Genomic DNA, 23317 nt, shown 5'->3' with positions numbered 1-23317 from the left:
TCATTGAAAAGATCTTAAGTATTTATATAAGATCAAAAAAATTTAAATAATATATTCTAATTAATTTTTTGAATAAAATTCTGAAGTGTTACAAATGATATTAGAGTATGGATTTATTATGTGGACTAGAGGATATTATAGTATGAATTTATTAGACTAATTGTGGAGTGCTTGTAGTATTTATGAATGGATGCATAAATTTGATTTTTAATTTGACGAGAACACAAGGAGTTGAAAAAAAAAATATAAAAATAGATATAGATATATATTTAATTTTATATAAATTATTTATTGAAAAAATTTTAGAACTTCGACCCTACTATAAGATCCAAAGTTTATATTCGTGGTTGGTTGCCAATCAAATTAGTGGGTTCTTTGCCTCCATCGCGTGTTGCCCGCTAGCCGATGGGGTCACCATATCTGACACGGCTTAGTTGCTGGTGCTCCTTTTAGCGTGGAAAGGACGCGGCATCGGTCGATAAGTGAGGTGGTGTGGTGTCCGGATCCTCACGTTAGGAGCAGCATTTACCGGCTATCGTCTCAGATGACCATAGAAGTCTTGTCCCCCCGTGCCACTTCATGGAATTGATTATTACTTGGACCAGGTCCGATAGAGCACGCCAGATCCCACTTCATGAGAAGTTCCGCTTATTCGTTTTCCAAAAAAACAATAAAAATTTTTCTCAATACTTAGTAATAAACAAAATGAAGCATAGGCAACAAGATGACAAAGGAGAACCACAAAGAGAAGGGCAACGGGAAAAGAACTTGAGAGGAGAAGAGGAAGATAGCTCAGGCCCAACAACGTAAACTCTCAAGTACAAGGCTGAACAATAAAACGATCTTTCTACCAAAAAAAATAAAAATAAAAATAAAATAAAAATCCAATCTAATCAAAATATATATAGAACCCCAGGCCTAGTGAAAATGCAAGAACCTTAGTCACGGCCAATGCTGCAAACCAGTGTATCTGATCCAATCTAACCTAAAAACTAGAATCATATAGACTTCATTGTCTTTCACTCAAAATGCCTTCTCAATCTATTTAGTGTACCCTTATTTAAACTCATTTATCTTTTCTTCATCTCAACAACTACATCTCTTATATAGTTTCACTTAATTATATTTATATATTCATATGTCGCTGCTCGTTTTGATGAAAAGTTAAGTTCAAGTTAGTTATTTTTAGTTTTGTCTAAGATTTTTTAATAGTTATAAAATACAAAAATGACTGAATGGATGAAGATACCACAAGTAAGAAATAGAGAAAAAAAAATGTTTGTATTTTGGATCCATCAATATGGTTTCTAAAAAATGTTCTGGTGGCCGGATGGAATGCCTTACAACTTCAATCAGTGAGCTCCTTGGCTGAATAAAAAGAAAATCTTCCTTTCAATGGCATTTGCGTTTATCATCAATATTTTTTCATTTGAATTAGACTAGCATCCAATTATTAATAACAATAGTTGGAATTAGGATCCCACACCAGCCAATACGTCGGCACCGCTTACAAAAATATATTCAACAATAAAAAAAAACAAAAGCAGTCTGGATGGCTTGGAAACTAATCTTCCGAATGTGAACCCAAACAAAACAACTCTTTCTCTACGCAAACGGAGCACCCAAAAAACTAAGATTATTCTAGTTCATGATTTTTTTTATTTTAGAAAATAATAAATCTTAAGTAAAGAAATTGTAAAGTTAAATTCACACCTATAATATACCATCAAGCAACGTTTAATTTTTTTACGAAAGGAGAGAAAAATTATCATATTATTTTTTAAAATGATTAAACAACTCAAGAAAAAAACATCTTCTTTCCCTTTATAACATGGCGGGAGGCAAAAGGCTAGATATGGAGGAAAGCATGAGCCACATATCCAAACTTTTTTTTTTTTTTTTTCCTTACCTTCTAATGGACACCGTGCATGATTTAAGGAAAAGGCAAATTTAATATTATAATATATTATATATTTAATACAAGGCATCATCTGTACTTGGCTTCCTCGGTATCAGGTTGGGCAAGCTATGGTCAAGGTGTCTGGTAGAGAACTTTACAATCAAAATCTCTTGAAGGTCTATTGCTGGTTGCGGAGATCTAGCATTGAATCCTATCTTGATCCAAATGGATAGAGAGGGATTTAAAAGAATTCTTGATACTGCTTACAATTTATAAATAGTAAATTTCAAATTTATTATTTACAATTTACAGAACTCTAGGCGACGAAGGGGCTTTACTAACAAGTTGTCCAGGTAAGTCTTATTTCTTAATTAATCTTTCTAAGAAAGAATTTCGTTGATCTTTTCACTAATCAAATGCAATGATAAGTGGAATTCCAAGATCCTAGGACCAATTTGGTGGGAATCAACAATTCCACCCCCAATTTAGTCAGTTTGGCACGTAGCCCAGGGATAAGGCGGCATAGCCGCCCACATCGTCCAACAAGGTCTATGTAAATAATCATATGGTTTTTCAAAAATAATTTGCAATTTTTGTGCATATTATTTTTTTTTCCCTAATGTCTTGAAGGTTATTTGAATACATTTTGCAACTTTGTGTATATGAATTTTCTCAAAAAATTAAAAATAAAAAAGGATTGTGAACGTCGAGTGCATCATAACGTACCATAATCCTATGTTTCTAAAGCATTTAAACAAGATTGCAGAACTGGACTATTCAATAACAAATCTTTTGTAAGATCTAATCTTATTTACAAGTTGTCTGAATTTGATTCAACAATCCAACTAGTTTTGATCAGAGCTCATCTAACTGACCAACTAGTCTCTATGCATACTCCCCTCCAATAGCGTGTGATTGTCAAGGACGGCTAACTTGCTGAATTGCGTGTGAGGGGTTGCGACCACCGAGATAAAACCTCGATTCATGACTGGATATGGCTCTTCATCCCAAAAAAACAAATATTCCTTGGCTAAATTGAGTAGATCTGAATCTCTGATGTCAAAGTCAAGGAGAAGAAAAGCTTCCTGGATTTGATTGCTTAGAAGTCAATTGGTATATTATTACTTTCTCATTAGCCGTTGGCGGAGGGACAAAGGAACGCTAAAGCTTGGGCACCAAGTCCCCGACGTTAAAAAGGAAAGTCTGCATTCTAAGGAAGCTTTTCAACCTATCGCACGAAAGAATGATATCGTCCTTCTCTCGCAATCTCAAGCATTGGATCATGCTTTGCACATGTTTGAAAGCATGGTAAACATCTTCCATCCACTCGCAGCATGGATCACAGAGCTTACATCTCGTTTTGAAAGAAATGCACGATGCAATGCAATAGTTGAGGTCGCGAAAGAAGATCTCATGCCAAGAGAAATTCTTTGTGCACCGCGGGCGGTGCAAAAAATTCGACGTGCAACGCATCACTTTGTGTGATTGATCCACTTAACCATTATTTTTCAACGCACATTTAATGCCTGCAGTTCTTCTTTTTTATTTAAAAATTTTACATGACAAAAATATTTTTGCTCTTTGAAAAAAAATTATGACATTCTGTGGCATATTATGATTTTTTACATACTCGATATCATAATATGGTTCAAAAAATTATGATATCTGGTGGTATATTATGACATTCTGTATCAAAATTATAATTTTTTACATATATTATGTCATAATACAGACATAAGATATCATAATTTTTTTCAAAGAGCATGGGTATTTTTATCATTTAAAATTTTTAAATAAAAAAATAAAATTATAAATATTAAATGTATTTTTAAAAATAATAATTATGTAGATCAATCATATAAAATAACCCACGGTGCATAAAGAATTTCCCATCACGCGGAAGATACAACCTGAGTCCCATTGTTTTTCCTTGTTATAGTTTGAATGACTGGACGCAGCCCACAGAGAGGCTATACCAGATGAATTTGAGGATCTTCGTAGCATTCTTGAGTGGGTATGCAGCCCACAGATATACAATTTAAGAATCTTTGCTGCAATCTTCCAATGCCAAACTAAAAGCAAAGATGCTTCAGGAACTCAGACATGTGACTCAAAGAGTCACTCAGCGGGTGTGTTGCATTCCCGTTGCTTCCTCTGAATTGGCGTCGTGAATGGTACCATATGGTGAGGAAAAGTCAGGGGTGCAAAGTAGCTGCGTGACTTTATAAAGAATTGGGATACCCATGGTTTCCAATTTTACTGCACTAATGCAAACGTTAGTGTTGGAGTAACGGGTAAATTAGTTAATCAGTTTATGGCATGCTATTGCAAGCCTTGCTACGCCAATGTTCTTGCTAGAATCTAATGCCGTTTGGCGATTCTAAGGGGGTTTTCTTAAACTTTTGGAATAAATATTTGGACAAAGTCTTGTCTATCATTTAAAAGCCAATATCAATTTACATTCTATCCTACTAGCTTGTCACCAAGATTTTTATGCAAAATCGCCGTTCATTTAATGAATGGCATTTTTTGTGATTCATTAATCTCTTTCATGGCTATGTTTTTTTCCTTGTCTATAAGAACTTTTTGTTTCCAAAATTAGATCCACAACTAGCTTGTAGTGGGACACAGAGTAGCCTTGCTCCAACTAGGCATCTAGGTAGGGTTGCGAGTAGGTCGGGTTGGATCAAGGATGAGGACGACCAAAATCCATTCTTTATTAACATTAGGTCCAAAAATAATATCCAAACCTAATCCGTTACGTCCATGATGCAACCATCAGGCCACCGGCTACATGTCATTGTAGAGGTGCTGTGCCATGGTGCAATAATTAGACCACCACATCAACATTGCCCAACCTCAGAGCTGTAGTAGTTACCAAGAGAGACCCGGGAATAGGAGCTTTTGGCAATGATGAGGCATTGGCCAGAGCTCTACTAGGCAAATTGGCGAAGGGTGATGCTTGAGCACCGAGGAAAATAATAAAAACCGGGAGGAGCTCAAGTTAGAATTGAAGTTGGGGGGGAATTTGCATTGCAGCAAGTCGTCATATCATTAACCACATTAATTTTTTCAATTAGAGCTAATTGTAGGCCGGCGTAAAAAATAGCTAATTTTAAATAGACTCGGTCTGAAGTCTGACTAAAAGTGAATATAATTTAGTCCTGAGGAGGCTCGGCACATGCTCAACTTTACCCCGCGTCACATGCGGCGGGGAAGGGGGGGTTGATGGAGGAAAATTAAGAAGGCAAGGGCATGCGTCGAGGCGTGAGGAAGAGGAAAAGAAACCGAGCAAAGGCATGTGCTCCGTATAACATAATTACACCTGGCTTCTGTTATGCCCAATGGCCAGTTTCAACGGCCATATCCGAGTGGACCAGTGCACCCACATGACCGACCGTGTACGCTGGCTGTTATAGGTCAGATACATCTCGGGTTGAATTATTCAGAGTCTATAAACCAATGATATCCATTTGGAAGAGAGCCCGCCACATTGTTTTCGAGTCCTTTCAACGGGAGTTGGATGACCAGACAAGGATCATGGTGCCCAACTAGAATAATATCCCTTGCGAAGTCAAACCAAACTAAAAGAAAACAAGAGGAACATGTTTCTATATTCACAAGCCAGATCAGGAGTAAAATGAAATATGAAATATAAGTCAAACAACCAGATGAGCTACCTCAATGATTTGATCCATCTTCAATCCGATGTATCCTTCCAATTCTCGTATCGTATAATATTCACATCAGAAAACACCAAGTTAATGCATATTTATATTTCTGCATTGGAAAAAGCTTGCTCGCTTACAAGGGAAGAAAGAAGATGAACCAAGACATCGTACATTTTACATCTCAACCTTTTATGTTGGACTGCTTCCTGTACATCTCCTACTTCAGCTATCAGTATATATATAGATATATATATATATATATATATATATATATCTTCTAACTCTTCCCTTTAGAAACTTTACATCAAGCGGCAGCATATACGAGGGTCAGCAATTTAGCGTAGTGTCTGAAAACAAGGCATCCTTACGGGAGAAAACACAACAGTCAGTGGTGCATGATCAGACAGAGAATAGTCCTCCGGCCACATTCCTTTCTCCACTTCTGGTGGGAAGAGAACTGCATTCTTCACAACGAAACCAAAAGCCTGCTGCCTCTCAGCGCCCGCTTTCAGTCCCACATCGGTCTCCTGTTCGAAGTTCTCCTCAGATTGCTCCGTCCATTTAGGATTCCAGATACCTTGCTGCAAAACATCATGAGGCAATTGTTTAAAAGTAGAAAAACAGGAAGGAAAATGTGTGTTTTTTTTTTTCTGAAGCTGCATATAACAAACATAAGTCTTTTCATTGCCATCTTGCTCGGTTAAAGGAAATGCTGGGAAGGTGATCAAAGGTAGTGGTTGAGGACAATGACAAATACTTGCTCATGAAATGGACACCTCAGACTTGTAGCGTACCAGAAATTCTTCATAGTCCACAACACCATTTCCATCAACGTCAGCTTGAATCCACAAGTCCTGGGTGTCTTGGGGGCTTAAGCCATGAGGATGTCTGGTTAAGCCAAACTGTATTAATTTTAAAGCATTAGTGACCAAATTCCCATAACGTTTCAGAGGTTTGAAACTCTTGCGAGTGAAAACAAGTACCTGACAGAGTGCCTGACAGAAACCTGAGAAGGTAATATAATCACCAGGGCTATCCGCTTTAAGGAATGCAAAAGCATTATCCTCTGAAAGAGATGCCGCTCTAAGAAGATACTGAAACAAGAAATATTCAACCTTTAAATCCATCCCCAAGAACAGAACTGTTAAAACTGGATACAGGTATCATGATGTTTACAACTGACAGAAAATAGAATAAATGGCATATACATTGCTTCATACATATTAGACTCGCACATATATTAATTATAGGCAAACGAACATGCATGAGAGAGAACACTTTCGTGCATACCAAAGTTTCTTCAAGTGTTTTCTTAAATTCCCAATTACACCTAAAATATATACTTTAATTCATTTTTAAAATCAAAAGACTGTTGCCTGATAGATGCATGCAAGAAGAAATGCTCACCTTAATAATTCCAAATACAGCTTCATTCCAGCTTGTCCTCAAAGGCTTTCTGTACTTATTGGGATTAAGAAGCCATATGAAATCAACTCCACAGATATTCCCACGATGATTGAGGTGGCTAACCCACTGCAGGGGTAAAAAGAGTAAGCTTTGAAAAAGCATTGGCAACAATATCAGGTAATCAATCAAAATGAACTGAAAGATTAGCACCTTGTGGGCATCTGCATCACTGTCGGTATAGTGATGAGCGGTATCATATGATGACACAAACCCCTGGGACCTAAGAAACTTGTAAACATGTCCACGTTTACTTCCATTCCAATCCCTGCAAAGAATATGAAAGGCTGGGAAACTTTAATTTTGTTCAAATTAAAAGAGGAGAAAATAGTGTGCTATAGAGAAACTGACCCACAGAGTATGATAGGCATAGGACTAAGATTATGTTCTTTCTGATAGGATTCAATATACTGGAGGATCTTGTATACCTATCAATAAAAATGAAATGGTGCCGGTAAGATATACGTCATGAAAGTATGTGAACAAAATCAAGGAAATATCAATATGCTTCTATGAAGGCATATCAATTTACCTGCTGCAAGCGAACTATACACAAGCTGGAATCATGAGGAAATAACAAATGGGTATTTACAATGAGAATCTGTTGTGGGATGCTGCTGTTTCGACTTTGACAGAAAGGAACAACTGATTCAACATGTAACAGCTGTGCCACACGATCCCCAAAGTCATTAAACAGCAAATCTCGATAGTTTAGAACTCTAAAGTAGTCACTGTGAACAGCAGTAAGGAGACCTGCAGACAAGAAGATGAATTTGCTGTAAGCAGCAAATTAATAGAGAGTACTAAAAGTACTTTACAAACACGTTGTATAAAGATCTAGCCCTAATAAGCAGCTAGTAATTAGTCATCCAATACTTTAAAAACTGTTAATTTCCCTGATGCTCCATAAACATGACACATGTGCTTAAAAACTAGGTTAGATGTGGACATTTTATTGACTTGCCAATAAAGTCTAACTGGCATGAATTCTTATCACTTGGTGCAGGGGATGGCAGGTTAAAAACTTGCCTTTTTCAAAATGATGATGATGATGATATAATGACTCAATATTACAAAGGTGGAATATATATTCATATTTATGGCTTAAGCTACAATTACGATGAATAACCAGGACTAAGTGTATAATATGCTCTTAATAAATCATAAAATAGTAATTAAATGCACATTACAGGTTAGCAAGAATAAAAACTCAGTTAGAATGGCTAAGAAATTGCATCTAAAGTTAAGGATATCCAAGGCTCCTTGCTACATGAATTCTTTTCCTCACAATAGCAGATGGGAAAATGGAACATGAATAATAAATGTGGCCTTCATTTAACAGAGGGTGAGTCCAAATCTTACTCGCCACACAAAGCTTACCTGGTTTCTAAAACTGGAATTTGCTAAAAAGAACATCACAGTAATCCCTAACACAAACAGGGTACAGATCAGAATCCAACGATACAATTCTTCCCAGACGACAAAACTCTTTTGTTGGATCTCAATAGAGCACATATCGATCGCCATCGAACTTTAGGAACACAATAAGTTCCATGCTCTACATATATAATCTTTTTTATCAGAAATTATTAGGGAACATAAATAAACAACCACGCTACCCTTATGTCATCGCAAAAATACCTCAACAGAACAAAGATGATGAAAAAGAAAAAGAAAATGAGAAAGAAAAAATACCATCGCCACGGTTGTTTGTGCGTGCGAGCTTCAAAGTAATATAACCCGCATCGCCCAGCTGCCTCTGGTACATATCGACGAGTTCATCATTCCCCAGCCATACCTCCTACACCAAACCAACACAAGAAAACAGCGACAATCCATTAAATTCACCCAAACTCCGCACACCAGAGTAGAAACAAAACCCAGGAATCGACCCTACCTGGAGACAAATGATGGAGGACATCTCTCCCAACAGCCGGTCCATGATGCTCTGGTTCCGGCTCAGCCAGTATCCTCTGTACTGGCTTTCCCTACGGCTCTGATCCTATATTCCCAAAAAGAAAACCCACAAAAATCAACAAAGAGTATATCAAAGGAAGCACCTATTTTTCATTCAAACAAGAACCGATCAAGAAATGACAAGGAAATCATCGAAATCATCAACGAACCAATCCAAAACCGGACGCTTCCCTACCTCCTTATCGAGCCGCTTGTAGATGGGTGCGAGAATGTTGAAGGTTGTGCAGGAGAAGCAGCGCTCCGGGGCCACCAGCGCGCCGTAGCCCAGCCCCCTATTCGAGATCCGGCCCTTCTTCTTCCCCTGCCGCTGCTTGGCCCGCTCGCCCCCCTGGCCCGCCCCGCCATTGCCGCCCTTCCTCTGCGCTCCAAACCAAAACCCATCACAATCATAGAAACAACCACCCTAGGGAGCGATTTCCATCAAAATTTTCTCAAATCGTTGAAGAAGAAGGGATCAAAATTACCATTACGATGATCACGAGAGAGAGAGAGAGAGAAGCGAAGGAGAGATGCCGAGAGAACGAAAGAAGGAAAAGAAACAGAGTGGTGGTGGTGGGATTGGGAGTACGTTGGATGACAAAGTGAACGTTTCGTTTGGGAGGTTATCATTGTTGGAGGTGGGGAGGGCTCCGGAGCATTTTAAAGAGGGCGGTGACGGGAACCCAGCCGGCTCGGGGAGCCGGCTTAGCGGGTAAATCCGCCGCAGACAGCGGGTTCCCCGTCTCCAGCCGCCTGCCGGTTCCGGTTGCCTTTCAACCATCCTCCCGGTTTTCGGGGTCACCCAGGATCACGAGTGGGAACACCCTAATCCTTCCCATGATTCCGTTTTTATTTACAAGATCATGGCCGTCTGATGGGAATGAGATGGCCACGATTTGTGGCAGGAGGATGCTGACGACTTGTTTATATGTCGAGCACGTCATACGGTCGAACTCAGTCCGTCTGGAGACTGGCAGCGATAAAAATATGAGTACCACACCTGATTAACTTTGTGCTGGCGACCTCATCCGTCTGATCTGGATTGACATTCTTATCTTGGATTGCGTCAGATTTGCAGTACGATGCGTCAAGTGGTTTTAAGTTTGTTCCGATTTCCACCCTGGACCGGAGACGCATACGGCGGTATATTACACAAACCAAAGCGGACGGTGAGAGAGGGGCCCACCACTTTGACGGTGGTAAAAGAATAGGGTTTAGATAATTCCTTGGCCCGCGAGGCCACGCAATCGCCGACACTGGACAGTCGGATGGAGTGAGCGATGGAGAGGGAAGTGCGGCGGAAAATGGTATCGGTGGTCCCCCACATGGACGGTCGGATGATCCACCATGATTTTAAGGGGGACTCGATCAAAGAATCTGTTCTTCGGATTGAGATGTGACACGTGTTCGGGTCGGATGGATGGGAGGGGGTAAAACGGTTGGCGGTGCGGCGGAACGCCTATCTGGATATCCGCGGATGCCAGCCCGTTGTATTGCAATGTACGCGGTATCGTCGGAGCGACAAGTGGCGAGGGAGACGGATAAGACATCCGGGATAGCGAGAACAAGGGTGGGACATGCTATTCCGGAAGGCGGTCGGCCCAAGTCCGACGGCTTAGAAAGGAAAATAAAGGAGGGGTAGAGAAAGACTGGCGTGGAATCACGGGCAAGGGAGGGTGCACGAGACTGACGCAAGAGAGAGCCATCTTTTCTTTGAGAATGTGGAATGCCTTCTGCCTTATCTGCAGCATTAATTTCTGACAAGGCTTTTGTTTTTTTTTCTTTTTTTCTTTCTTGATAAAAGTAGAGACAGCGCTCTACTGCATGCATGGAACCAGGTCACCACGTGATAATCCCAGCATTTGAAAGATGACTTTCGGTGGAATCGTTGGCGAGTATCATGAAAAGGACGCTTATGGTTAAGACATGCTATCATAGCGGACTTTACTCTTATCCCAAGTTCGCAACGGCTAAGCTCTGGAGCTGTTGCTTATGATAACGTTGAGAGTAGGAGCCATGATTTGACAAAGTCAGACCCCTATTCGGATTTGTATTGGAATAAAGTGATGAATATTATAGCAATGAGTGTATAAGCTATCATAATGATAGTGCTCAAGTAACAACATTATTTAACTATATTGCTGTTCATGAAATTATGCCTTTTGGATTGACATGGGGATTTGAATTTTTTAGATAATTATCTTGATTGCAGAAACAACAAAAATTCGAAATAAAAGCTCCTATATATTTTCAGATATGATGAAGTTTAATGGAATAACAGCTAAGCATCTCAAGATTGGAGTCTAAGGACTCATTATCTGCTGATAACTCACTGGAAACCATGGGCTGGAATGGTGAATCAGAAAGCTTGGTCAAATTAAGAGATGTGATGTAGCTAGGTGAGAGAAAGCTTAAGTTCTTATTAGGATGCGATGTGAAAGGGGTTGAAAGAGGGAGCATCTGATGCTGCATATGGGGCCAGGAGAGGGGCCTTTTAAGTTGCTTGCCATATCTCATGACCAAACGAACGATAGACTGCGAACATTTAAATTAACTTATATTGAAGGTCAGGCCAGGAGAGGGGCGTTTAAGTTACTGTAAACTAATCAACTGACAATAATAGGTGAATTGGTTCCCAACTATGAAAGCACAGTAAGATGCTAGCTTCCCTTATCCGATTTAGGCTTATGACCTCTCTCTCAATACCTCTCCACGTCTGGGACCCGAGTAGAGATGGGACCCGAAGAGGGACAACGTACCCGTCCTCCCATGTAGGACTTAACGAGAGAGAGACAATCGAAGAGGCCAGGGTGACACACGGATTAGAGTGAGAGTGTTTGGGGATCAATATTAGCAAGTGAGAGGGATGACCATGACCTCAAAAGGTAGTAGACGTGCATGGGCCCATATGTAAGAACACCCAGATCCTTTCTCTATCCAGTGGGATTATCACCATTCTCTCCGTCCTTTCTCTATCTAATAGGATTATTATCGCTCTCATGAACACTCCTTCTCACGGATTAGGTCCGAGGGGCGACGGATTTCAAAGAGGTGGAATGGATTAGAGGGGCAGTGGGTTTTGATAAAACCTGATTCAAAATCTTACATCGATGAGGAAAAGATAAATAATATGTACATATATATCTTGTTTGACATTAATTTCCCTTCGCATGCACATGGAGACTAGACTGGAGCAAGATGACAATGTGTGCGTGTGCATGAGGAGCATGCACTTAACTAGACTAAGGCTGGATGAACCAAATAAATAAATCGGCATATATATGAGGTGATTGAAATTTATGGACTGGAGCTTTAATACCATGTTAACTGACTTAACTAACTGATTTCAAAAACTCAAGCTAGTACATGCATGGATGGCCCCATATAATCATCGCTAAGGTCATTTCCCTCTCTAATATTGTGGCATTGTTACCATTCTCTCAACAATTACAAGCTATTGTAAAAGATAAAAATAGGGGGGAGAGAGAGAGCCTAGGAACATACTTCCCTTAGTTATACATATATCGTTACTTCAAAACAAATGATATGTCTTCTAACCAAATCCTAATAGATTTTATCTCAGAGGTATCGTTATAATTAAGCTGTTGACTATATGCAATTTTTCCAATTACAAACAAATTAAAATCCCAAACAAATGTTGATTTTATTTGCAAACAGAGGCAATTGTCACAAAGAAATGGGAGAAGCAAGAGTTGCAGATTGTGAGAAATCAAGGAGCGGATCAAAATCCAGGAAGGGAATGATTTGTTATATTATTACAAGAAGACAGGACACATGAGGAAGGATTGCAGGGGACCAAAAAAAGGACAGGAAGAATGGTAATTAAGAGTGAAGATAGATAAGAAAAGGCTGTAAGTTTAATCTCTAATCATGGTGATGTTTATTCGAGTTTCACATGTCAAGGCATTAGTTGGGTCATTGATACCGATATCTTATAATATCTTGTTATGCCCCATAAGGACTCTTTTATTTCCTACAGAAGTGGCGATTTTGGTGCTGCTGGGATGGGAAATAGCAGGTGTTGCAAGGCAGGGATGTCGGACCTTATCGTTTGGCAACTCCAATATTTAGACCTTATAATTTTAATTTTATCATCAAGGCCACTAACGGTCACAAATTTGCCGTCAAGACTAGGAGGGTTCCCTTGTGATCCAGAGATTTTAGGCTCAGTCAATAAGGATAAAACCAAATCTTGTCGTCTCATTATTAATTTTAGGAGAGTGGAAGATTGATATAGATTCGATTCCGTAGTTTTTCCCGGTTGAGGTCTTCACGTGAGAATCTTGGTCTCCTGTTTCTTGGTGCCTTGTGATTGTCATTATGCTAGATATTTGCATTCCTATTGTGCACTAAAAGATAGGAATGAGAGATCACCACTGTTTCTATTCCAAATACATGTGTACTTGTTTTGGCTTCATGTGTAATGATATCCTTCACCGTATGCAATGGTTTGACATGATATAGAATTTCTCTATAGCTCCCTTGGCCTTCATTTCCCATCAAAATGGCTGAGGCAAAGTAGAAAATTTACTCTGAAAAAAGGCCCGTATCATCTCTTTGCACATGCCATGGATGGGGAACCAAGGTGGGATTTGCGGGACATTGCATTAGGGCCTGCTTCAGCTGGATAGGTTATCATGACACTTGTCTGGTAACCAGGGTTGCTTATGATCATGGTCCCCCTCCGAAGGGAATCTTAAAAATTTCCAGTGTCTTTAAAGTGTAGTGGACATGGACAACCTGCATTTATCTCGCGAGCTTGATTAGCTAAACCCTTGTGTGCCTATGTATCTTTGTTAAACAAAGGTAGGTATAGCTATATATATATATATATATATATATATTTTTTATTTTATTTTATTTTTTTTTCTTATTGCACAATTCTCAAAAGGAGGGGGCAATTTTCCTTGAAAGGAGGAGGGATTACATTTGTTGGTGGAAAGCACCTGATGCCAAGAAGTGTCCGTCCCACTTGTTTGGCCCTTATTCCCTCTTTGCTAAATGGAGGTCTCTAAACAAGTATATGTTCCCTTTGCCCTTAGCATCGTGCTGCTAAAGCTCCAAGGCCGTCAAAAACATCAACAAACATACTCAGTGGCCGAGGCTACTTGCATTCAGCATATGCACCTTAGATGATTATTAAAAAAGAAAAAATGTGCTGATCCGATGGCTGACCTTATAAAGGCATGAGATGCATGGTCATGACCTTATCTAATTTATTCTCTTTTCTTTTTTCCCCTTTTTCACCAATTTGGATTGACCAACAAAGCCAGAAGCCCATCAAAGATGTTAAGGAAAATTGAATGGCTAATGATACTTGCGTGCAGCATGCATATGTAACATATATAACCAATCTAAAAGGAAGTGCCAAGTAAATGGGTGATCTTATCAGCACATGACATGCATGGTCATGGTCTCCTTTCCCACTGATTTTTCTTTCTCATTCAACTAACATAAATTGATCAGTAAAGTACTAGAAGTCATTGCACCGAAGAATACTCCTCTTTTTTCGTTCAACGCGTCTTTCTAATGACTGATCCAAAAGGAAGTGCTAAATGAATGACGAATCTTATCAACATATATATGATGTGAGATGCATGACAATAGTCCTATATTATTCATTCATGATTTTTTCCTTTTTCCCCGTTATGTGAACCGATCAACACGGTGCAACTTCTGTTTGATGCACTACTTTTTCTCATGAGTAATCTATTCTGCTGAAGTACTATTGCATTCTTGGGCTGATTCTTTTTGGATGGGTTAACATTTGTTCGTTTTAGATGAGAGTGAGGTGGCCATGAGTATGTAGTTGGTCGAGGCATCCAAGAGATTATATTTCTCGATCGGGATAAAAATAGACTCTTTTTTTTTGTGCAGATGGATTTTGGAATCCATGCCAAACGTAAGACACGTCTAAGGAATATGTTTCTGGATAATGCCAGCAGAGCTACGGGTTTCTTGCAAGATGCTGGCTAAATTGTGTATATCTTTTCGTTCGCTTTTTATATGCGGATCGAATCTATGTCTCAATTGGCCTACTTTTTTTGGGCGGCAGAAGATAGGATGCGCTCCACCAACAAGAGAGAAGCTACAGTTGTGGCCAGAGAGACGATGCATGCTGCTCTAGATTTTTATGCTGGAAGCAATAGAACTGGTTTGGTTGTGATCGCAAAACCTGGATTGGGATATTTCGCTCTAGATGTGGCCCGTCGGCTGTGCTTTTTAAATTAAGTAATGCAAAATTATATAGATGTTTATTAAAAAGAAAATTATATACATGTTGGAATCCCTGTCATGAGTCACGAGACCATGGCATACTGCAAATAATCCGTCCTAGAAATTGAGGGGTTGCGAGTAGAATTTCCACTTGGAAGAATTTCGAAAAGGCCTGACTTTATATTACCATCTGTTGGTGCAAAAATCCGCTTGCGCCGGAGAAGCTGGAGTCGGAGAAGCCGCGGTCGCCGCCGGGACCTGCAAGGAAAGTCTAAATCGGAGGTGGGGTTGCTCCGGCAAGACCCTCCGACGCTCAAGTCAGTTCTCTGCCTCAACAAGAATGGAATGCTCGAACAGAGAGTTTAGCAGAGTTTTGAGATAAGAAAAATGAGCTTAAAGAATAACGTATCTGGGTCTCCCTTTTATAGGGGGGGAGGCAAAGGATTGATGGTGACGTTTGTAACCGCCTGGTAGCGCGCCGCCCATGGTCAGGAGAATTGATTGCGAAAGATAATGGAGCAGACACGTGGCCGTCACCTCGACCTGCCACGTGGAATCTGTTATGAGGGGTGGAGCAGCGTCCGTTGTCAGCGGATAGGAGAATCGCATGGTATCCGTCGCAGGAGGTGGAGCAGGTTCGTGGCCGTTACTGTGGCCTGCCAGGGGATAGTGGAGCTGTGCGGAGTCCGCCACAGGAGGTGGAGCAGGGTGGCTATGGTTACTGCGGCCTGTCAGGGAATGATGGTACTGCGCGGAGTCCGCCACAGGAAGTGGAGCAGGGTCGTGGCCGTTTTGAGGGCCTGTCAGGGGGCGTGGATTTGTCGATTGAAGCTCGGCAACAGCTGGAGCCCGGTTTCTGCTGAGGTCCGGGAGAGGCCCTCCTGGCGGTCGGGGTCGTGAGCGGAGCCCGGCTCCCGGGCGGAGCTGTTCTGATGTTGGCGGCGGAGCCCGGCTCCTGTAGGAGTCCGGGTGGAACTGCACTTGCTGTCGTCGGTGGAGCCCGGCTCCAGTGGGAGTCCGGGCGGAGCTGCACTTGCTGTCGGCGGTGGAGCCCGGCTCCCGTAGGAGTCCGGGCGGAGCTGCACTCGCTATCGGCGGTGGAGCCCGGCTCCCGTAGGAGTCCGGACAGAGCTGCGCTGCAATCAAAGATAAGGGTGAAGTCCGGCTCTGGTAGGAGTCCGGATGGAGCTTACCAGCAGTTGATACTGAGAGCGGAGCCCGGCTCCCGTAGGAGTCCGGGCGGAGCTGTTCTGATGTTGGCGGCGGAGTCCGGCTCCCGTAGGAGTCCGGGTGGAGCTGCACTTGCTGTCGTCGGTGGAGCCCGGCTCCCGTGGGAGTCCGGGCGGAGCTGCACTTGCTGTCGGCGGTGGAGCCCGGCTCCCGTAGGAGTCCGGGCGGAGCTGCACTCGCTATCGGCGGTGGAGCCCGGCTCCCGTAGGAGTCCGGACAGAGCTGCGCTGCAATCAAAGTTAAGGGTGAAGTCCGGCTCTGGTAGGAGTCCGGATGGAGCTTACCAGCAGTTGATACTGAGAGCGGAGCCCGGCTCCCGTAGGAGTCCGGGCGGAGCTGTTCTGATGTTGGCGGCGGAGCCCAGCTCCCGTAGGAGTCCGGGTGGAGCTGCACTTGCTGTCGTCGGTGGAGCCCGGCTCCCGTGGGAGTCCGGGCGGAGCTGCACTTGCTGTCGGCGGTGGAGCCCGGCTCCCGTAGGAGTCCGGACGGAGCTGCACTCGCTATCGGCGGTGGAGCCCGGCTCCCGTAGGAGTCCGGACAGAGCTGCACTTGCTGTCGGCGGTGGAGCCCGGCTCCCGTAGGAGCCCGGGCGGAGCTGCACTTGCTGTCGGCGGTGAAGTCCGGCTCCCGTAGGAGCCCGGGCGGAACTGCGCTGATGTCGATTCCGTTGAGGGTTTCGGCTGTGGGTATTTTATACCCAACACCATCTAATATCAATCCAAAACACGGACACTACTTTTAGCATAAATATAACAAATAAAAACAGCTTGGAACTAAGATCCATGTCCAAAATATAAAGTTTCTTTAATGGAATCTTTCTCAGCAATCTTGGTGAGAGATCAATTCACTTCTCTTGAGTAATGTTTTGTCAACATGCGGCACTTGCGATGCGTATGCAAAGGGAGTACCAACGTTGCAAAGATTTGGACTCCAGGTCATTTCTGGGAAATGAGCCTACCCGGCTTTTGTTTTGTTTTGTTCTTTGAGTGCATATATTTTGTTATTAAAAATATGATCTTCAGTCTCGGAGAGTTCAACAAGCAACGCTTCATCTTCATCTGATCAAAGCTTACCTACTTGAGCCGGTGGATCTGCTGAGTGGATTACCCTCTGTTGAGCCAAGTTTTCCATGGACGACGAGCTAACTTATCCTCTTCCCTTCTCACTTATGCTGCGGTTAGCATGAATTCTAAACTTCACTCCACCTTCATCTTTCATTATCCATAGAAATGAATCCTATTCCCCTTCATTTCCCATCGCCATCCATAGCAGCTTTGAGAATTCTGAGCAAATGTGCTGTCTTGTTTCATCTACAAGCAATCCCAAGGTGATATTGTTTTGAAATTTCTGGTAACTATTGTTGCAGAGGGAAGGCATCTTTAATCTTTCATCGATTGTGAATCAAAAAAAATTCTGATTTATACAGGATCAAGATCTTCTCTTTCTTAGCGAGGCACCTTTTACATAAGATAAAACTATGATACCTAAGATGGCATCCGCACATGTTAGAAACTGTAGGCCCAAGACAGCATTCCGATGTACTAGAGGCCATAGGCTCAAGATAGTATACTATAGATCAAAACAAACAATACCTTATTAAGCTCCTCACCGCAACAACTATGATGCTACTCCATGTGCATGCGCACAAGAAGCAACATGGTATTTATCTCCACTGTCCCTACCACGTGCTCACAATCCAAATAGCTAGGCTATCAGAGGGAGGACTTGTAAACTTATAAACCCACATGGCACCGTTTCTGTTAGTCTATGCGGGGATTTGACAATCTTTCCACCTAACCCCGCCACACCCTCATCACAGATTGGCTCCTATGCGAGAGAGCGAGCTAACCCATGCCATAAGTTCTATGTGACCCTACCAAGTACTACTTGATGTTGGCATCCCCTAGTGAGGGGTCCTGTGATGCATATTGGACCTATCTTTGATACCGCTTCTCACGTACCTGCAACCCAAAAGACCAAGATTACTGAAAAAATAAATTCTAGTCAAAATTGTTAACTGGCTCTTAAAGCCATTGTATGGATAAAGTAACCGAGAAAAAACCAAGGCTTACAATCTTAATTTCTTGACTTAGTTTCTGCTGAATTAACATATCTGGGATAAGGATTGGCCATCTTTTAATCCTCAAAGTTTCAGCTTCTAAGCCGAGTCTTTGGGACATCAGGTTTCAAATCCCAATAACTTTAGGCCCGCCGTTGGCCACGACTGACTTGAGTGGTATACTTGACCAAATTTATTCCTTCCTCATATCATACTCTTTCATTCGTGGATTATTCTCAGATATTATTGGTTTTTTCAAGACCAAAATGCAACACAAGAGTAACCAAGTTTTCTTACCCATATATACAAGGATCCAGTGTACAGCACGCAACAAAGACCATACATCTCCACATGAAAGGCACAAGAAAGTCAGTCAAAAGCAAAAATAAATAAATAAACAACCAAAAATAAAAAGTCCTGAGGTCATAGCATCATCCTGCAGGCAAAGTGTATCTCAACCCATCAGAGACTTGGACAATGGTCAAACAAAATATTTCTTGGGCTCCAAAAAAAAAATTCTTGAGAAGTAGTGCGATTCTATTGACCATTTTATTGGGCCACCAGCCAAATTAAATCCCCTAAAATCCTTTAATACTTAACAATAGTCATAATAATTGCACTCCGAAGGTATGATTTGGGTTCCTGAATGAGTTCATCAAAAGGCAGCTTACAGCTCAGAACAGTAGAACACCACCCTGGAAGAACGAAAGTTAACAGCTCAAAAAAAATTTCCAACTTCAGCCAAATGACGTCGAGCCACCAGGATCTATTTCTGCTTGAGTTTTACCGATTCAAAGATCTTTGTAGTTTTCTCAGGCAGCTTGTTCTTCAGTCCCTCATGTTGATGCAACATGATATATATTGTACCGATAAAACCAATATCCCCGCATCAAGAAAAGCCCTTTTTAAGTCAAATGTTTCTCGCAAGCTACCACAGAAGACCAATGCAAGATATGGACTGAATAAAATAAAAAAAAAGGAAATGACAGCAAACAAAGGAACCAAAACTATAGTGCACTTTATGCAGACAGTTGATTCTATTTGGACACATACCGGAAACATATGACACAACAAAAAAATATGCACAAAGTGGAGGGATGTTTAAAGGGTAAAGGAAGCAAGAAAGCTTTGAAACGAAGAGAAGTAGATATAAACAATGTACCAACGGCAAACCAACATTATACTTGGCATTTCACCTTATCATTTGCAAAGATACAAATTTCCCAGATAGAGCAATATATGAAAAATGGCAAACACTATTTCTCTATATTATGTACGGAGCCAATTACACAGCAGGATGGTACCCAGGATTTATAGAGGTCATATCTGCCCTCTGAATATTTCTCCTCGAACCCCACTCATGACAACATTCTAGTGCAAGCCGAATGGCAGTGCCTAATCCCAGCACAATAAGAACACCTGCAACATTCGATATCAAGTGAATACTATTTGAAACCTGACACATAAAAGAGGGGAAAAAGAACAAAGATCAGGGGAAAGATTAAGAAAAAACTTCTGGCTTTCAGTAGCGTTCTCAAAAGTGAATTTTATAATCACTCTTTTTTTATTTCTTTTTGTCTCTCTACAAACTAACACCCAAGAGACAGAGGGCTCCTGCATTTTCTCCATAACTAGATGAAGAAGAATTAACATCTAACCAAGTGATAGTAAATGCACAAGCTTGCAACAGTCAAAACCAAGCCTACATCAGCCAAAATTCAGAAGGAATAAATTGATTCTGGCCAATGATGAAATACCTAAGCATGGCTGTTATTCTATATTCCTCATATGCATTTTTATATGGAGTGATGTTACTCCACACAATAAAGTCTTCATAACTGAAATTTTTTACCAAAGATGATGCACCCACTCTAGAATATTGTATACACACACATGATTCCATCACTCTTCTATCATGCATCTGTAGATACATATTTATAATCAGACCAATGTTTGTTCACTTTACTCTGTAAAATTAATTAATTTTGATGATCCTATGGACAACAGAAGATCGACTATATACAACATAAGGTACAGCCTCATGCCAATTTACAACTCTAGACTCTTATAGTTCCTAGCCTAGACTCCAAAACTCAAATATCAAATATCCACAATCGAACACACTTCAATATCTCACACCTAGAGTTTGAATCGCCTCCTGCCTTACTTCACCATCACATACTTCTCCAGCTCTAACCATTCCAACATACGCACACAATACTACCCGGATACTTAACAATTTTCATGAATTCCAGAAGTTTGATGCTATTGGATATTTGCACAAGGCACAACATAGCAAGATGCTTCAGCTTTTAAGAGATCTAACTTAATTGCTCATGTTACAAAACTAAATTTCTTTAGGAACACATTAACTTGCATAACTATTTTGAAATTAGAGAAATAATACTTAAAAAATTATGTCATGCACAATAATTATTCATTTGAATTCAATTTAAAGAACAAGACAATCTTATGCTTTTAAGCAATGAAGCAAAAACAAGACAATTAATTGTGCAAAAAAAATAGAGGAAGAGGTAATGATGCTCAAGTGCTGAAGGACCAAATGAACGAATAAAGGCCAAGCAAAGCAATGTAACTGAATATGCCAGGAGAAATTTAGCAAATAGGGAGTAAAAGGATGTTAACAAAAGGAGTGAACTTGAAACAGATTGAATTGAACGAGGTTGAAACTAGTAAAACTTCTTACAGTAACGTGGAAGCTATTTCAAATATCCAAAATCCAAAGAAACATGCAAGAAAAAGGATAGGTCAAGGACAATTTATCCTTTTATAATTTCATTTCTGACGATGGCCTGATGACAGAGTGGCTGAATTTTGCCATTCCAGTCATTGTTCAATGATCTCTAAATTACAAGGAATAGGAAGAGACACAGGCCAAAAAGAGAGAGTAAAAGACAAAAAGCAATAAATGATCCAATCAGGGAGTAAGATAGAATTCCTTCAACCCATTCAACTTGAATCTCTTGAATAAAATACTAAATAATAAAATTTTAGAAATTAAGCCCTTCATTTTCATTAATATTTCATGATCTATAAACTGGTTACATATCATGGTGGAAAGAAGAGTCTAGTGCTCTTTGTTTTAACTCTCTTTGTTAAGGTTTTAGTCTGTTGAAAGTAGTCTGTGCACCCTTTTTACTCCCCTCTCCAAAACTATAGCATATGCCCTTTATATGTACTAATAAGCTCCTTCCTACATGCATCGGATTCTTCTACTAGCTAAAAGAGAAGTTGCAAGCTCTCCACCATTCTACAGAGATCTGCTCTCTTTATTTGAGAGGATGAAAACTTTCCTCTTTTTAAGCTAGTGAAATCTGGTCTGAATTGTTTTGAATTTCTCTCCTAATTAAATAAGAATGTAAATTACTAGAAATAATCAATATTTAAAAAACTATATATCTCAAATTTGGCCAAAAGCTAGATCTTGAATCTTATATTAATCTCGCCCTCAGTCATATCACCAATTTCTTCCCATATTAGCATTTATAGCTTCCTAAAGTTTTGGTACTTGATTGAATCTTGGATGTGGCGAATTTTGCTCCAATAGCTCTTCCAAACCTACCCAAAATGGCAAGATTTGTCCACAAATGATCCTCCTGGATCCATGAAGATCACTGGTTTATAAGTTATAAAATGAATTGTAATATCCCAATCTAAAGGTTGGTAACATCAATAAATATGTCAGGTTTATATTGCAATCTAATTGTCATGATTATAAGTAAATTTACAAACAAAATAATCCTTACATATATATTTACTTATACATTTGTTGTTTTTTTTTTTTTGTTGAGCTTAATGGAGTCAAAAATGAGTGACCTAGGCCTAGCTCATGTTTCTCGTTTATTGTTCAAACTCAAAAACCTAGCTCAAGTTTGTATTGTTTACCATCTGAGCTAGCCAGCATCAAGCTGAATTTCAAGTAGAACATAAGCTGCTAGCAAACAGCTTGTCATTTGACAGCCCTAGAAATAGGTCAATAAGTTTCATTGATCGAACAAATGGAGACAAAATAGCACAACTATTGCATATTAGAGAAAGAAAATCTAGTTAAATCTTCTGAGAGAGAAATCTAGTTAAATCTTCTAACTAATATCCATAAGAAATGAGTCTGCCAAGAGATTACAGTCAAATGCACTTGCATATATAAATAATGTCAAGCCTTGCATTTGGCCAGAATCTCTCAGGAAATACAGAACAAGAAATTAAAAGTAGCAAACTGAAACACTTGATAGTTCCTAATTGAGAAAATATTTGTATATGTGTGTGTGTGTATGACAGTCGTCAGCATCTTTCTGGAAAACATGTTTATATGGAAGGTTTTTTTCTTTTTTGTTGATCAAATCTGATGCTGCATCTAAGTTGCAAAAAATCATGGTAGGCCTTAAACTTCATGGCATATTTTCACATGCTATGCAGAACCCAGAAGATATAATTTTTCAAAATATGTACAGCATTTGTAAGAAACATGTATTCTTTTCAATAAAAAGATCATACCAATTATGATGTTCACAGGAAGTGCAGAAACACCAAGAGAAACAGATATTAGCACATCTAACAGGAGTCCTCCAATTAAAATGGCAAAGGCAACCCACAAAGGGCTAAAGCATCCCTGTTAAGACAAGGTTAACAAAAATTAATAAGAAATAGAACAAAATACAGTAGATGAGAATTAATTACTGCAGCAATCTCAGCCATAGTAACCTAAATACCCTTCCATGTTCTCCTCGTCCCCCTCCATAGGCTGGGTCAACCCTCCAAACCCAATAATTTGTCTGGTCC

At 40.3% G+C, this 23317-nt stretch overlaps 1 protein-coding gene and 1 non-coding gene across 3 annotated transcripts in view; both read right to left on the bottom strand.

Annotated features, from left to right (window-relative positions):
* Positions 1–5661: 5661 nt before the first annotated feature.
* On the bottom strand, positions 5662–9608 carry LOC105043236 (uncharacterized calcium-binding protein At1g02270). 2 transcript variants are annotated; one of them, XM_010920705.4, is made up of 11 exons: positions 9477–9606; positions 9188–9370; positions 8933–9037; positions 8731–8836; positions 7568–7788; positions 7387–7463; positions 7189–7303; positions 6979–7104; positions 6555–6665; positions 6366–6473; positions 5662–6152 (listed from the first exon to the last, which is right to left on the bottom strand). In XM_010920705.4, the coding sequence occupies exons 1-11, from the start codon at positions 9477–9479 to the stop codon at positions 5907–5909; spliced, it is 1401 nt and encodes a 466-aa protein (XP_010919007.2). In that variant the 5' UTR covers positions 9480–9606; the 3' UTR covers positions 5662–5906. The 2 variants fall into 2 exon arrangements, with proteins under 2 accessions (XP_010919007.2, XP_019705270.2); XM_019849711.3 differs by having other exon boundaries at positions 6013–6152; positions 6329–6473; positions 9477–9608.
* Positions 9609–19676: 10068 nt separating this feature from the next.
* Positions 19677–23317, bottom strand: part of LOC105043237 (uncharacterized) — a 15536-nt gene continuing 11895 nt past the window's right edge. Inside the window, exons 4-6 of the transcript XR_012140804.1 lie at positions 23248–23310; positions 23033–23147; positions 19677–19936 (exon numbers count right to left, since the gene is read on the bottom strand). This is a non-coding gene — a transcript (uncharacterized protein). The remainder of the gene's footprint in view (positions 19937–23032; positions 23148–23247; positions 23311–23317) is intronic.

This window comes from Elaeis guineensis, chromosome 4, assembly GCF_000442705.2.
Source record: "Elaeis guineensis isolate ETL-2024a chromosome 4, EG11, whole genome shotgun sequence".
Taxonomy (NCBI): domain Eukaryota; kingdom Viridiplantae; phylum Streptophyta; class Magnoliopsida; order Arecales; family Arecaceae; genus Elaeis; species Elaeis guineensis.
Note: the sequence above shows the minus strand (reverse complement) of the source record. Positions and strands in the feature narration are given on the sequence as shown.

Excerpts from the sequence above, each read along its gene's own strand:
- LOC105043236 (XM_010920705.4), bottom strand. Across the intron at positions 8,837-8,932 it reads CCTCCATCATTTGTCTCCAG|GAGGTATGGCTGGGGAATGA; the intron begins GTAGGGTCGATT and ends GGTTTGGTGTAG. Across the intron at positions 6,474-6,554 it reads TCTGTCAGGCACTCTGTCAG|TTTGGCTTAACCAGACATCC; the intron begins GTACTTGTTTTC and ends AAATTAATACAG.